Below are 17286 nucleotides of genomic sequence, written 5' to 3' on the forward strand. Positions count from 1 at the left end.
CACCTGTTTGTACCGGTTTATATGTCCATTTTTGCAAGTGACTTTTCTACTGTTATGAGTGGCGATGTAGGTCAGATAGCTGCCTGGTCTAGCTCTCCAGCAGTCTTGCAGGTGTGTTTCACATTGAAAAAATTGGGGAAAAGAGTGATCTAAGCAACAGATAAGCTTGTGATGTCTGCTTGGCTAATTTGGTCATTGTATTTACAACTATTACATAGCAATTACATTGTATCAGATATTTCATGTAATCTAGAGAAGACTTAAAGTATATGGGAGAATGTATGTAGGTTATATGCGAATACACCCCACTTTATATAAGAGATGAACATCCTCAGATTTTGGTGTCCACAACAGAGTCCTAGAACTAGCCCTCCTTGGATACCAAGGGACAGCTATACCCTGGTGCTTAAAAGAGTATAGAGAAAGATGGAGGTGCTGTCAGCATATAGGAGAACTTGAAGCCACAGGAGCAAACAAGAACCTCAAGTAGCAGGACACAGAGTGAGAAGAGGGCTCAGTGTTTAATCCTGAGAATGCAGTGACTTGTAAGAAGAGGGAGGAAAAGGAAAAGTCAGTGAAGACATTGAGAAAGACGGGTCATGACAGTAAGAGACACAGCCAGGATGGAGTAATGGTGTGTACACAGACTGAATTTTGTTGAAAAGGAAGGATAAAGTAACAATATTACCACGTTCCTGTTATTTACCAAGATTTGTGCTAGGTGCTTTGTATATCTTATCTCAGTAATTCCTTATAATAGTCCAAAATATTACTAACAAGATTTTATATATAAAAATACAAGGAGATTAACCCATTCAGGCTGACATACCTGTTAAGTAGAATAACCAGCCTTTAAGACCTGTTTTAAGGCCTGTTTGCCAACCACACCTGTGTTCCTTCTTACATACATAGTACCATATGCTGTGGAAAGTTCAACAGAACCACTGTATTTTACAATACTTTACAATTAGGAGATTAGTTATGGCCACTGAGGGGAAAGTTGTCATGTTTAATGAAAGCAAGAACAAAACATTTGATGCACATTATTGCCAAATTCTTCAAAGATTAAATTTCAGATCCTTAGTAAAATAAACATAATTAATCCATTAATGAATATCTATTGTTAAATTCAACACAATTCAGAAAACTTGAAGAATTGAACACAAATTACATTCCTGTCATGAAATAGTTAAGACCAAAGGGGACAAAAATAAAAATAAAAATAACGTCAATTATAGAGGAGTTAGAGACAAGGACTGGAACCTAAATAGTCTAGCACATTTTAAGCCACAGGGACTCTCAAACACAAGTGTAAACTATATAGTTTAAGCCATTGTCACTATTGACAGTGGATGTAAGTTCAACTCAGAAAACAGTAAAATCAACAATAGCTTTACTGAGTACCAGAAACATCAGTACATAATGTCATTCTTTATATTAGTTACTGCTCTCAACAATGCCCCCAAGTATATTATCATTATCTTGTTTTGTAAACAAAGGGATGCTAAGAAATTTTAATAAAATTCTGTGCACTGTTCTATCCTGGTTGTGTCTGTTGTTTTCATACTGGGCTTTCTCAATGTATTCACTGAATTTTCCATCTCTTCCTTCTTCTTATAAGTCACTGCATCCTCAGGTTCATACGGTGAGCCATCTTCTCACTCTGTGTCTTGCCTCTTGAGGTTCTTGTTTGCTCCTGTCGCTTCAAGTTCTCCCATATGCTGACAGCACCTCCATCTTTCTCTCTTCTCTCTTGAGCACCGGTGTAGTCATTGCTCAGTATCCACAGGAAACTGGTCAGTCAGCAGGATTTCACTGTGGATACCAAAATCTAAGGATGCTCAAGTCTCTTATATAAAATTGTGTGGTATTTGCATGTAACCTACACACATTCTCCCGTACTTTTAGTCCTCTCTGGATTGCTTATAATACCTACTGCAATGTAAATGCTATGTAAATAATTACCAGTGTGTGGCAAATTCAAATTTCACTTTTTGGAACTTTATGGAAAATTAAAAAATATATATTTTTGATCCACTGTTGATGCAAAACCCACAGATGTGCAGCGCTGATTGTATTCAATATACCTACTAGTCTTGTCTGCTTTGGTTATGTAGCAGACACATTGAACACAACATATACAGTACTAACTAAATTCAGTATTTTCTTTTAAGACATGTATTTCCTTTCTCAGTTAATAATCACTTAAATTCAGTCATTTGTCCCACCCTTTATGTGTACGTCTTGTTCCTGTTCACTTGGTTCCCAAGTCCTACTGGTTTTGTCTTTAAACTGTTTTTGGAATTTGCCCTCATATCCCCTATTCTTCAGTTCTTTCAAATTTGTCTCCTTCTATTTCTCTATTCCATCTATCTTTCACACTGTTGCCTGGTTTATCTCTCTACTTGTAAATATGATCATTATCTCACTTCTCAAATTCTGTAGTAATTCAAGAAAAATGAAAACATTATATTCACACAAAGACATAAAGGAAAATTCATAACTTTATTCATAAGAACCCCAAACTGCAATCAACCCAAATATCCATCAGCAAGTGAATGGATAAACAAATGTGGCAAATCCATGCAATGGATTAAAATGGAATAAAAAGAATGAACTGTGGATACACATACAACATGGGTGAACCTCAAAATCATTATACTGAGTGAAAGAAGCTAGAAACAAGAATACATATTATAGGATGCTATTTGTATAATGTTCCAGAAAATATAAACTAATATGTAATGACATAAAATAGGTCAGTAGTTACCTGAATCCAGGAGTGAAGCCGGGAGGGTTGAGCTGCAAAGAGGCACAAGGTGTCTTTCGGGAGTAATCAGAATGATTTGTATCTTGATTGTGGTGGCAGTTTCACTGGTGTGTGCGTTTGTCAGAACTAACTGAATTGTGCACTTTAAATGGATGCAGTTTATTGTACGTAAATTGGACCGCAATAGAGGTGATTAGAAAAAAATTTCTACAGGGGAGGGCTCTATATTACCTTTAGGATGCAGGCCACATTTCTGAACAATCTAATCCCAATTTTTTTCCAGCTTTTTTTCCTTCCACTTCTTGATGTGTGCTTTCACTTGTAGTTACCACACACTGCTGACCATCCTCTGATATGCCAACCACTTAATTTTGTTGCTTTGTTTCATATTCTTCACTCTGTCTGAGTTGTTACCTACTACCTTTCTCTTCTTTCTCAGCAACATCACGGGTATCCTTCATGACTAGGCCCTAAAGTCAACTCTTTGTGAAACTTTCCCCAGCTTTTTGCTTCTTTATTACTTAGTTTTGGTGCCTGAATCTCCCAGCAGTAGGGGTAATCTTATTTATGAAAATAGGACATAGTATGGACATAGAAAACATTTTTAGTTGTGTATATAGACTAATACAGACCAGTGCCATTTAAAACTAATGTATAAGCCAAAATGCTAATTTGTTAATTTATAATGTAGACCCTTTTTGTTAAATGGAGGCCAGAGAGAGCTGGTGGTATTGTTTTAGTCCAAACTAAAAAGCCCGAGAACAGGGGGCCCTGTGTTGTAAATCCCAGTCTGAGTCCAAAGGCCCAAGAACCAGGAAAACTGATATCTGAGGACAAGAGAAGATGGATGTCCCAGCTCAAGCAGAGAGTAAATACGTTCTTCCTCTATGTTTTTGTTCTTTTCAGGCCCTCAACAGATTAGATGATTCCCCCCTACATTGGTTAAACCAGGACTATCATTTTTACTGAGTCTACCAATTCAAATCCTAATCTTTTCCAGAAGTAATGTCTTACCAGCCATCCAGGAATCCCCTAACCTAGACAAGTTGATACATAAAATTAATTATCACAGGTCAGTAAGTTAGTGTTAAAAAGGAATAGTGAGCAAGAGGTTAAAGCCCAGGAATGAAGGGCTTTGTCTGTCAAGGTAGAGCTTTATCTAGTTGTGGTGGTGGTGGTGGTGGTGGTAGTGGTAGTTACTGGTGGTAGTCAGTAATTTCTACTAATAATAGTAGAAATACTAAAGAAGACTATGATAATGACAGAAGATAATATTTACTGAGTGCTTACTAGATGTGGTCATTGTTATTAATCTGTATTATTTTACTCCATTTTCATAATAACCCTAGAAAATAGAACTCTTATTATCCTCGCTATATAGATAAGGAAACTGAGACACAGAAATTTTACAACTTGTTCAGAATCACAGAGCTAAGAGATGGTAGATCTGGATTTCTAACAGGTAGTAGTGATCATGATTGTTGAAAAAACGCAACTAATAATCTACATTTAGGCCGATTGTTGAAGAACAGTCAAATTCAGTAGGGTATATAATTCTAGAGCTGATTTGTTGAGTATTATCAAATAGAAAATAAGAGATAGAAGTAGAAGAGAATTCCAGAGACCACACATAGACTAAGAAAAACTAAAAATAATTATTTTAGAATTGTGATGAACATTAAATGAGAATTTTAGAACTTTAACACATTTTAAATGGATAATAAATGCCAATTATTAGTTTAACAGTGGCTTCACTTATTTTAGAAACTCTTGTCTTAGTTTTCATGATCTACAGAGAAACATACACACACACAATTCAGTACCTTATATTTTCTTTTGGCAGAACTTCAGATAAACAACTATATGGTATAAGAATATAACTAAAATTTTGGTCTTTTGATAACATCATTCACTGCTCGATGATCTATGCCACATTTTCATTTAATGAGGAAGGCTGTGCCTTGACTTTTTCTAATGAATACAATGACTTTTATGAAAAGAAAATGGCTAGGAAGGTTAGACAAAGGTTACAAGCAAATGTTCTCACAAAGTTGCTGAAATAGGAAAGCAAAGGAAATAGCTCTTTTCTTGAAATCCTTATCTACTAGAAAGAGTCATTTTATTTGAGGGGGTTTGGGCAGATATTTCTCTATCATTTAGAGGGGAAATATTAAATTGGACTTATTTTCAAAGACATGAGGGATTCCTGCTGTGCATTTTTGTTTCTTTATTATGGCATCATGTTAGAACATACAAGGTTATTTCATCATGTCTCAAAGTATTACATCTGTTTTAATGTGAAACACAGTTGTTCTTTTGTTCCAAGTTTGTAAAGACTAGAGTGTTAATAATGGAGTCATCTCTCTGAAGTAGTTTCTTCTGTGTTCCATTTGCTAGGGTGTATTTTTTTTTTATGCCTAGTCAGAGAATTTCTATTCAGTTTATTATTAGTAATTCTCCCCCAGTCACTTTCTTCATATCTGTTTTCCAGATAACAGTTCGCTAGTTTATACCTTTTGTGTGTGATTCTTCCCTAAGTGTATTATCTTATACTTCTTTACCTTAAATCTCATCTTACACCTGTCCTTCCAAATCCCCAAGTTGTCCATATCCATCCATGTACTTGATTAATTTTCTTTTCTTTTTAATCTATCCTAGCTTTGTGTCATCTATAAACTTGATAATATTTGCATTTTCATTCTCCTCCACATCATTAATGGGTATGCTGGATAGACTAGTCCTCCTCCCTGGGGCACTCTGCTAGATATACTGCTGGATGTCCTCAGTTGTAACTCAGTTGATAATGATTCATTGCTTTCTTCTTATCCTAGATTTCTTTATTCACTATGCTATGCTGTTACACAGGTAATGCCTCTATCATCTCTGCTTTCTGGTTGCTCCTACGTCAATCACTCTTTTCTAAGGTAGAGATTAAAATCATTATGTTTCTTTACCTTCTTTGCCATTGCTTTTTGTTTTTTAAGTTACTTTATCTAGGAAAACTTTGTCCTTAAGTAGAAATTTCTAAGAAATTTCCATTGAATATCAGTGAGTCTTTAAAAATATGTCAAATAAGAAAATATTTTGGAAGTGCTTCCTTTACCTTCTCCATGAAAAATGATCTCTAGTTATTTGGATTTTAGGTAAAAAGAATAATTATTTGCCCCATAGCTGAGAGGATGACTTCAGTATATATTTTCTAGTATGCTTTTTTTTTCCTCCTGAAATGTAGATTTTTATTCTCAGTATTTTTAGTGAATTATTCTCCTTTATGGTGATTTTCTAGGTGAAACCTAGTTAATCTGTACTTTTCAGAACATGTTGCAGGGTCACATGTTTATTTTTTAAAGTTACATTTTTTTTCTTCATTTTCAGGAAAAAGAAAAAGTAGAGGGAATATCAGTCGGTGCTATACTCTCTGATTATCAGCATGTTCGAGTCGAAAATGTGTAAGAGAACATCAATTTGTTCTATATTTTAAAAATATATGTATTTTAAGAATGTGAATAAATAAAAAATTAATAATTGTATCCAAATAATAAATAGATATGGTATTCTACATGCCCCATGAAACTAAATGTATTTCCCTAAGTAATTAAAGTAGCACTTTTACTTTTTTCCTATCCTTATATCCTTATATAAGGAAATTTAGTTACCTCGAGGAAAAATTATTTATAATAAAAAATTGAAACAAAGATTTTAAAAGAAAAGTATTATTTTCAATTTTTCCTTATTTGAATCAATACACCCTTTTAATCTCTTAACTCATCATCATTTTTGATAAAAATCAGGAGCAAATGGAAGAATACAGTCATATTTTAAATTTAAAAAGGCATATTAAGAAACCTCCTCCTCTTTGGGTCTTAAAATTCAATTATTGGCTAAAAATATTCATACAACTGAAATATTCCTATAAAAAGCCATTCAACATTCAAGAAATTTTTAGACTGTTGCTCCTCCATTCTCCCTTACCTCCCAAGCAATGGTAGCACTAATAAAATATTGATTGTATCTGCAAGTAACAAAACAATCAATTCCTTTGATCTATTCAAAAAGCATCAGGTCAAATGATAATAATGATTATTTAATGTTGGCTTACCAAGACACCACCTGAATGAATTTAATTTTTATTTTTAATTTATTTGGATAAATAACATACTGTATAGAGACTTTACATGTAATTATATTAGCAAAAAAGAAAATAAGGTCCCCATTATTAATCTTAAGCACAACTTGACCTAGAAATAAATGATTTTGCCATTCAAAAGGATAAATGGAAATAAGATAAGGGCTGTATTTATATAATATTCATTTATATTAACTATCTCACTGACACAGAAACATTCGTATTGACTGTTTCATTAAAAGCTTGCATATTAATGGACTTGAGAAGTTATTTTATTTTGTTTTTTTATTTATTTTCTCTCTGACTCTACAGTGAATTTATGGCAGTTAAACATACAGAATTTTAAAAGTAAATGAAAGTAAAGCAAGGCAAAGCATAACTAAAGGGAAGGAAATATTATGATCTAATATTTAGGGAACCGGCAGAAACTCTGCAGAATGGAGAAGGGAGGTGGATGTGGGGGAGGGGGCGAACATGTATATTTTGAAAAAGTTTTTCTTACATTCTGTCTGCCTACATTTGAGAACAAACAGCTCATCTGCAGATGGAGATAGATTACATATCCCTTCATATCCCTTAAGCCATATGTTAAAAATATTATTTTCATCAAGTTGTAAGTCATATCTTCCGCAAATTATTTTGCTTAAAAATCTATGTTTTTGAATAATTTCAAACCTACATACTTTAATGGGTAGCTAAACTATAGGTAGGGCTGACATCTATTTATGAAAATTTTACAGAACCAAATGAAAATGTGCTCCTGATTAGGAACGACTTTTTATCTATGTGGAAGAAGCATCCATAGCATACTCATAGACAGAGGCAAGCTGTTTCTCATGCAGTCTGAGGTACACTTCAGCGCATAATTTAAGATGCTCAGATTATGTACTATAGAGCATATCTGCACTACTTTTATCCTTGAAGATTTAAAGCAGTGTTGCTAGAAGTCCATTGGTCTACAAACTCAGTTTTGAATTAACTGATCTTCAGTTTGTAGTTTGTGCTGCGCCATTATATTTTCAAGATATAAAACTTTTGATAGATGTCACAGGCTCAAATACAACAATGGTTTACAGAGGAGGCTTATTTTAGCCATGATATTTTGAATTGATAAAGAATTTAAATAGGTAAAGAAGTGTGACTTAAGTCTACAAATAGTCAAAAGATCTTGGATACCAAAGCAGCAACCAAGAACTTGCAGTATGACCAGGAAAGAATAAATCTTTTTTTCCAAAAAAAAAAAAAAAAAAACTTAGCTAATCTCAAATAAACAAGTTAACCCACCACCTGAATGAATTAGAAAAAGAACAAAAAGCCCCAAAAAACAGCAGAAGGAAGGAAATAATAAAGATCAGAGAGGAATTAAATACAATAGAGATTAACAAGACCATAGAAAAAATCAACCAAACCAAAAGCTGGTTTTTTGAAAAAGTAAATAAAATTGACAAACCTCTGGCCAAACTCACAAAGAAGAAAAAAGAGCACAAATTAGCAAAATAAAAAAGGAAAATGGAGAAATTACAACAAACAAAATAGAAATACAGAATATCATATGAGAATATTATGAAAAACTATATGTAACCAAACTGGATAACCTAGAGGAGATGGACAAGTTTCTGGAAACATACTGTCCACCAAAACTGAATCAAGAAGAAACTGAACACTTGAACAATCTGATGACTAGAAAGGAAATAGAAATAGCAATTAAAAACCCCCCTACAAATAAAAGTCCAGGACCGGATGGCTTCACCGGGGAATTCTACCAAACATACAAAGAAGAACTCATACCAGTCCTTCTCAAACTCTTCCAGATGATTGAAAAGGAGGGAATACTCCCAAACTCATTCTATGAAGCCACCATCACCCTGATACCAAAACCAGGCAAAGACACTACAAAAAAAGAGAATTATAGGCCAATATCACTGATGAACATAGACACCAAAATCCTCACCAAAATTTTAGCAAATAGAATCCAACAACACATAAAAAAGATTATACATCATGACCAAGTGGGGTTCATCCCAGGGACACAAGGCTGGTTCAACATACGCAAATCAATCAATGTAATACATCACATCAACAAGAGAAAGGACAAAAACCACATGATCATCTCAATCGATGCAGAAAAAGCATTTGATAAAATTCAACACCCATTTATGATAAAAACTCTCGCCAAAGTGGGTATAGAGGGAACATATCTCAACATAATAAAAGCTATATATGACAAACCTACAGCCAGCATAGTTCTCAACGGTGAAAAACTCAAAAGCTTCCCACTAAAATCTGGGACAAGACAAGGATGCCCACTATCACCACTCCTATTCAACATAGTCCTGGAAGTCCTAGCCACAGCAATCAGGCAAGAGAAAGAAATAAAAGGGATCCAAATTGGAAAAGAAGAGGTAAAAGTGTCATTATATGCTGACGACATGTTACTATATATAGAAAACCCTAAAAGGTCCACACAAAAGCTACTAGAACTGATTGAAGAATTCAGCAAGGCAGCAGGTTACAAAATTAATGTTCAAAAATCAGTTGCATTTCTTTACACTAACGATAAATTAACAGAAAAAGAAAGTAAAGAAACAATCCCCTTTAAAATAGCACCCAAAGTAATAAAATATCTGGGAATAAATCTAACCAAGGAGGTGAAAGAATTATACACAGAAAACTATAAACCATTGATGAAGGAAATTAAAGAAGACTTTAAAAAATGGAAAGATATTCCATGCTCTTGGATTGGAAGAATTAATATTGTTAAAATGGTCACACTGCCCAAGGCAATCTACAGATTTAATGCAATCCCTATCCAATTACCCAGGACATATTTCACAGAACTAGAACAAATCATAATAAAATTTATATGGAACCATCAAAGACCTAGAATTGCTAAAGCATTACTGAAGAGAAAGAACGAGTCTGGAGGAATAACTCTCCCAGACTTCAGACAATACTATAGAGCTACAGTCATCAAGACAGCATGGTATTGGTACCAAAACAGACATATAGACCAATGGAACAGAATAGAGAGCCCAGAAATGAACCCACAAACTTTTGGTCAACTCATCTTCGACAAAGGAGGCAAGAATATACAATGGAATAAAGACAATCTCTTCAGCAAATGGTGTTGGGAAAACTGGACAGCAGCATGTAAAACAATGAAGCTGGAACACACCCTTACACCATATACAAAAATCAACTCAAAGTGGATTAAAGACTTAAACATAAGACAAGATACAATAAACCTCCTAGAGGAAAACATAGGCAAAACATTATCTGACATATATTTCAAAAATTTTCTCCTAGAAGAAATAAAAGCAAGAATAAACAAATGGGACCTAATGAAACTTACAAGCTTCTGCAGAGCAAAGGAAACCAGAAATAAAACAAGAAGAAAACCTACGGAATGGGAGAAAATTTTTGCAAGTGAAACCGACAAAGGCTTGATCTCCAAAATATATAAGCAGCTCATACGACTCAATAAGAAAAAAATAAACAACCCAATCCAAAAATGGGCAGAAGACCTAAACAAGCAATTCTCCAAGGAAGACATACAAATGATCAAAAAGCACATGAAAAAATGCTCAATATCACTAATTATCAGAGAAATGCAAATCAAAACTACAATGAGGTATCACCTCACACCAGTCAGAATGGCCGTCATTCAAAAATCCAAAAATGACAAATGCTGGAGAGGCTGTGGAGAAAGGGGAACCCTCCTACACTGCTGGTGGGAATGCAGTTTGGTGCAGCCACTATGGAAAACAGTGTGGAGATTCCTCAAAAGACTAGGAATAGACTTACCATATGACCCAGGAATCCCACTCCTGGGCTTGTATCCAGAAGGAAATCTACTTCAGGATGACACCTGCACTCCAATGTTCATAGCAGCACTATTTACAATAGCCAAAACATGGAAACAGCCTAAATGTCCATCAACAGGTGACTGGATAAAGAAGAGGTGGTATATTTATACAATGGAATACTACTCAGCCATAAAAACTGACAACATAATGCCATTTGCAGCAACATGGATGCTCCTAGAGAATGTCATTCTAAGTGAAGTGAGCCAGAAAGAGAAAGAAAAATACCATATGAGATCACTCATATGTGGAATCTAAAAAACAAAAACAAACAAACAAACAAAAACAAAGCATAAATACAGGACAGAAATAGACTCATGGACAGAGAATACAGACTTGTGGTTACCAGGGGGGTAGAGGATGGGAAGGGATAGACTGGGATTTCAAAATTGTAGAATAGATAAACAAGATTACACTGTATAGCACAGGGAAATATACACAAAATGTTATGATAAATCACAGAGAAAAAAATGTGACAATGAGTGTGTATATGTCCATGAATGACTGAAAAATTGTGCTGAACACTGGAATTTGACACAACATTGTAAAATGATTATAAATCAATAAAAAATGTTAAAAAAAACTTAGCTAAAAAAGGTAGAGAGACAAGTTTGTTTAGTAGGTATTAAACATTGGTGATGGGACAGCAAAAATTGTAATGCTTGTGTTACATGGGTAGTTACAGTTTTATTATTTTTGTATTTGTTAATTTCCTCAACATTGCTTTCTATGCTCGGGACATTTTACAAAGAAAAAAGATAAAACAGTCTCTATGTTAATGAAGATTTTGATTTCTTTGAAAGGCAGGGTATATGTGGATGAAAAAAAGAATGATATTTCTAAGACCATTTGTGAGTAAATAACAAAACATGTGGTACATTTAGTAAATATTGGGATTTCTTGAGAGAAAGAGAGTTCAGTGTGGACTGGAATAGTCAAGCAGAAAACCTTCCTGACATTGGGGATGATGAGGTTTAGAGCTAAATATATATATATATATTTTTTTTTTAATTAAAGAATGGTCAGCTTGCAATGTTGTGTCAATTTCTGGTGTACAGCATAATGTTTCAGTCATACATATACAACATACTCATTTTCATATTTTTTTCATTATACATTACTACAAGATATTGATATAGTTTCCTGTGCTGTGCAGTAGAAACTTGTTGTTTGCCTATTTTATATGTAATAGATAGTACCTGCAAATATCTTTTATGTGAACTCTGATCTCAGCCGCTTACTGTGTGACTTGACTCTGACTACCATTTATTGAATACCTATTTTATCCAGGCATTTAACTACATTCTTTATCTATGTTATTTTTAATTGATCAATCAATTAATCTACATTACTTTAAATCAATCAGTTATGGTCCTCCCTGAGAAAGTGACATTTAAGTGAGGGCAGGAAGCAAGTGAAGAAGGTAGGGAATGTGGCTGGTATGCTAGGCAGGAGCCAGCAGGCTGGAGTCGTGGGTTGGAGTGAGGAGAGAGTAGAAGGAGATGAGGTAGGAGAGCCAACCAGGGCAGGATCCCTGTAGACCTATTTTACCAGGAGTAATGGGGAGGGTTCAGAGCACAGGAATGCCATCACCTGTTTTATGTTTTAAAAGGATCACACTGGCTACTGTACTGAAAACTGATTTTAAAAGGGCAAGGATGGAAACAGGGAAAGAAGTTAGGAAAGACAGTGGTGACTCACACCAGCAGGTTAGCAGTGGTACTTGTGAGGACTGATCATAATTATCTGCATTGCGGTAGATTTGGATGTGGAATGTGAAGAAAAGGGGGATAAAGGATGATTTTACTTTCTAATCTTTAATCTTCTCAAGAACTTTGAAAAGAAATATTTTTGTCCCTATGTATGAACTAGGAAATTAAAGACCTAGAGCGTAGTTCTGATTTGCCAAAGTCATGCAGCTAGTGAGTGTAGAAGGATGTTTCAAATCCAGGTTTGTCTGGGCTCCAAAATCGGCCATCTTTCTACAGCATCATGATGTAGAATGTGTAGCACAATGCCTGCAGTGCATTAGGTGCTCAATATATTGTACTTTTCATTATTATTATTTTCTTTTCAGAGTCAAATTCTTTTTTTTTTTGCTGTCATTATAATTATGTTTATTCTTAGTTGTTTTTGCTTATTTGTATTAAAATGTCTTTATCTCACATCTTTTCCTCTTTTTTAACTGGAGTATAGTTGATTTACAATATGATATTAGTTTCAGGTGTCCAGCAAAGTGATTCAGCTATATATTGTTTCATATTATTTTCCATTATAGGTTATTTGAAGACACTGAATATAGTTCCCTATGCTATACAGTAAATCCTTGTTCCTTATCTATTTTATGATAATAGTTTATCTGTTAATCCCATACTCCTAATTTACCTCTCCCCATCTCAGGGTCAAATTCTTTAAAAAAAATTTCAAAGTTAGTAGTTAAGAATAATTAATGTAACCATAGGTATTATAAATTTAATCAATATATGGTTATTTTATTAAGATAAATTCATTTGCCTGTTTTGCATATGCTGCACAATTTTGATACCCAGGGAAGTTCTAAAAGCAAGAATAATCATCTATTAGCATTTGGAAGCTTTTTTTGCATAGATTTCTAAACTTAGAGTCTTACTAAAATTAATATTTTTAATCTGCCTAGAGATTTCATTTTTATCTGTTTATGCATAGCCTATGGAAATTAAATATGTTTATGTTGTATATATAAACTTCATTATGCAAAACATGTTTTTTGAAGCATTTTATATGCTAAAATCCTTGAGAGAAGCAGTATGTTTAAAATCAAAGTAATTGCTATGGATCCAAGTACAGAACATTAAAATATCATGTTTTTTTTTTTTAATAGGTGTAAAAGGCTTAATCTCCAGACTTTAGCTTACCTTTGGCAGAGAAACCAGGAAGATTTGCTCCGAGAGATGATATCATCTAACATTCAAGCAATCATCATCAAAGTAGCAGCTCTGGGTATGTAGCCAGACTTTTAAGGGAGCTGTCTGTTACCACACAGCTAATCTGAGTTCACTAATAAGCAATTACAACAAAAAAAGAAGAATGGGTTAGAGTATAAAATTGTGGAGTCACAAGTTGAAGAAACAGAGTAAGGGGAAATTTTAAAATGGGCATTTGACCATTTACCAAAGTGATAAGTAGTGAGCTTCTTCATTTTTTTTTTTCAATATATAACTACCTCTAAAACTGGTATTATATTATGGTCCTTCAATTTGAGTTCCTTTTTTGAGATATGAAACTCAGGTTCATAGAAAACAGAAATAGAGTTTGGGTTTTTTTAAGCTTTTAAAACTTCTATTTTAAGCTTTTTAAAACACGTGATATTTTCCTTGTATTTTTTAAAGTATTTTGAATAAAGCAAAAATGGAATGATTGGCTTTGTGGTATCAGAAGTGAGCAGGGTAGTGGGTTTTGTTGAGGATGGCAAGAAAATCATGTTTGAAGAAATATCATTTGATCAGTTAGCATAGAGATAACAGGCAAGTGGTAATCTGATTCAAATATGGATATTACATACGAACACGTTTAATTTGTTGTTTTGAATTTTTATAATTATATTCATTTTTGAGAAACTGTGGGGTTTGAGCCCAATTCATTTATTTCATGAACCTATTACAGTAAATGCCCGGGAGCCTCGGGGTTCTCAAAGCCTAACTCATGTACCTCATTTGAGAGTGTTTACCTTGCTGATCTCTGAAATAACAAGGTCTCATGCTGTGGAAGGTTTTGCAGATAAACTCACTTTTCAAACAGCATTAAAAGGAAGATTCCATATTTCTTCTTGGTAAACACCAAGCTTATTCTCTTCTTGTGGAAGTCGAGGTGGTGTCTTTAGTGGAAAGCCTGATTTAGAGAACATGCAGTTGATCTCCTTAGCTGTTAAAAAGAAAAAGATTGAGGTGGTCGTGTGTTCTCATTTTTGAGAAAGGTTGCTCAGCATTTCCTAAGATTGAATTTCTCACTATAGATATATTTGTCATATGAGTTTCTATATGAATGTATAGAGCAATGCTAATATCTCCCGAGTCAATACTTGCCCTCCTGAAGGTAACAGCTCTTCTGACACTTAATACTGTAGATTCTTTTACCTGTTTTTGAGTTTTATATCGTTGAGTCATACAATGTGTGCTCTGTTGTGTCTGGCTTCTTTGGCTCAACATTATGCTTATAAGATTCATCCACCTTATTGAATAAAACAATAGTTTGTTCATTTCTCATTATAGTATAGTTCCAGTGTAGGAATAAACCACAATTTAATTGTTGTTTATCAATGATGGCATGTAGGTAGTTTCTAGTTTGAAATCGTTATAAATAGTACTGTTATGAACTATAGTGTCATCTTGTACATTTTCTGCCCCAGACCTAGAACATCCATTTCTTCAAGAAGCCTTGGTTTCTTTTGATGGAAATGATATATGTGTATGTGTGTATGTATATATATATATAAAACCTCATAAGTTCATGGTATTTTGAAATTACATTCAGGACTATTTAAGGACTATAATAATTCTGCCTCCCATCTGTGAGAAATCTTTCTGCCTTCCACAGTGAAAAATGTTTCTTGATTCTCAAGGTCATAGAAGATGTTACTGATTAGAAAATCCCATAATTACTGGGAACAAAAAGACCAAGTAGCAGATCTGTAATCCATTCTTTCTAGTAACTGGGATAAGTCCCCTGGGAAAAAAGAAGGAAGAACCCATATAATCTCCTTATAAATATTAATTATAGGCTTCATGGCAAAAATAAACAAACAAAACAAAAATCACTAATGATACTTAATAGTAGGGAGGAGTCCTTATCTTTGAACTGCCATTAGCAGGATGTTTCTGGTTGCTATGATGGATTTTGGTAAAGAAACCTGGAATCTTTGGGTTTGGGAACATGGTTCCCTGGAACTTGTCATGTAAGGTATGTAACTATCTGAATATGAAATTGAAATGTTTTATGACTGAAGCAGCTGTTTTCTGTGTAAGTGATGTAAACTACATGTATTGCTTAGAGACCTTACATGTTAACCTGGTTCACAGCATGTTCAATGTCGACCAGAAAAAATCTGGAGGTCTATACCAATAGTCCTGGCTCTGTCCCTGCTTCACTTGGCCATTTGATTGCTTGTATACTTGAAATTATTAGTAAAGCCTGATGCTAGGTGAGACCTATGCTTTGTATGAATTTGATTTGACAGTCCAGTCTTTTGTTATTACAGATTGGCCTAGTCAGTGGGATTTTGTTTTTCAAACCCACAGATACATAAGACACCTTTTGGCAAGAAAAAAAGAGGATAGAAAATAATGGTGGAAGACTTAACTATTATTAGCAGCCCTGGTGAAACAGAAAAGTTTAAAAACAACAACAGAAAGAAATGGTAGTTGAATAAAAAGCTTGAGACCATATTTTACCCATCACTGGAAAATCTTCTACTTCTTGAAAGATATATTTGCTTGAAAAGTAACTAAATTGATCAGTAGGAATACCGTACAGATATTTGAAGACCAAAGTCAGGTGACTACTCAATGCTAAGAGTATTCTGTTTACGTGTTAGGGCTTATAGAAAATACTAGTAGAAGCCTGAATAGTAATTATTGACAGGGATTGTTAGAATTAACAGTCAGGAGGCCATATCATTCTTCTAGACATTGTTGAATGTGAAGGATTATTTAGGTTGAGCAAATGGATGGTGTAACAGTCTATTCTGTATGCTTCTGAATGGTATGACAACTAACCTGCTATAGTGCATTATGGTTGGGATTTGGCAATTTACTCTGAGAGGACTAAGTATCTCACTCCTTCCCTGAATCACAAATGGAATACACCTTCCAATGCAATATGGAAATCGTTCAACTTACAGTCAGCCCTAGACTGGCTTTATTATGACCAGAGGGAGACATATAATTTGATGTCATTGGCGCAAATGATGATGTTACAGGAATAGGTCATGAAAACCTTGCTTTTGGGAAGCCAAGAGACTATTCATTGGGGAGTGACAAATCTGCTGGCTCAGTTATGATGCATAGGGCTGCATAGTGAGAAAACTTACAAGCTATCCTAAACAAAGGCGGCAAGAAAAGAGAGAAATGAAAATATAAGAGAGCAAATAACTGGCTCAACCAGGTGGAATAGTTTAGATGACTTCTGAAAACTGGGATGACAAAATAGGAAATTGGTAGAATCTCCACTAAGGATTTAATAAAGCACTATTAAGTTTCAGGAGATGGGAGAAACATTTTGGCACCACCTTTTAGCTTGCTTCCACTAATTCATTCAATCTATTTCAACCTGGAGGAATTCACCCAATTATGAAGATCATGATTTACTATGGAAATAAACGGGGGGGGGGGGCCTGAATTTATTCTCTCAGTTAAGCCATAGATCTGAAAAATACTGAGAAATCAGATTTGCTTGCCCAAATCCCCAACAGGGAATCTTAGGCCATGTATATGGATGGGGTGGAATACAGATCTTCTTAGGATTGTTAGATACTGGGCTCAGTATCCTAGGTA

The 17286-nt window shown here is 34.4% G+C and overlaps 1 protein-coding gene across 1 annotated transcript in view; it reads left to right on the forward strand.

Annotated features, from left to right (window-relative positions):
- The window catches only part of DPH6 (diphthamine biosynthesis 6), a 149388-nt gene that overhangs the window by 70731 nt on the left and 61371 nt on the right, over positions 1–17286 (forward strand). Inside the window, exons 4-5 of the mRNA XM_006201622.4 lie at positions 6146–6219; positions 13620–13738. Coding sequence (XP_006201684.1) covers positions 6146–6219; positions 13620–13738 — 193 coding nt within the window. The remainder of the gene's footprint in view (positions 1–6145; positions 6220–13619; positions 13739–17286) is intronic.

The sequence above is a fragment of the Vicugna pacos genome, chromosome 6, assembly GCF_048564905.1.
Source record: "Vicugna pacos chromosome 6, VicPac4, whole genome shotgun sequence".
Classification (NCBI taxonomy): Eukaryota; Metazoa; Chordata; class Mammalia; order Artiodactyla; family Camelidae; genus Vicugna; species Vicugna pacos.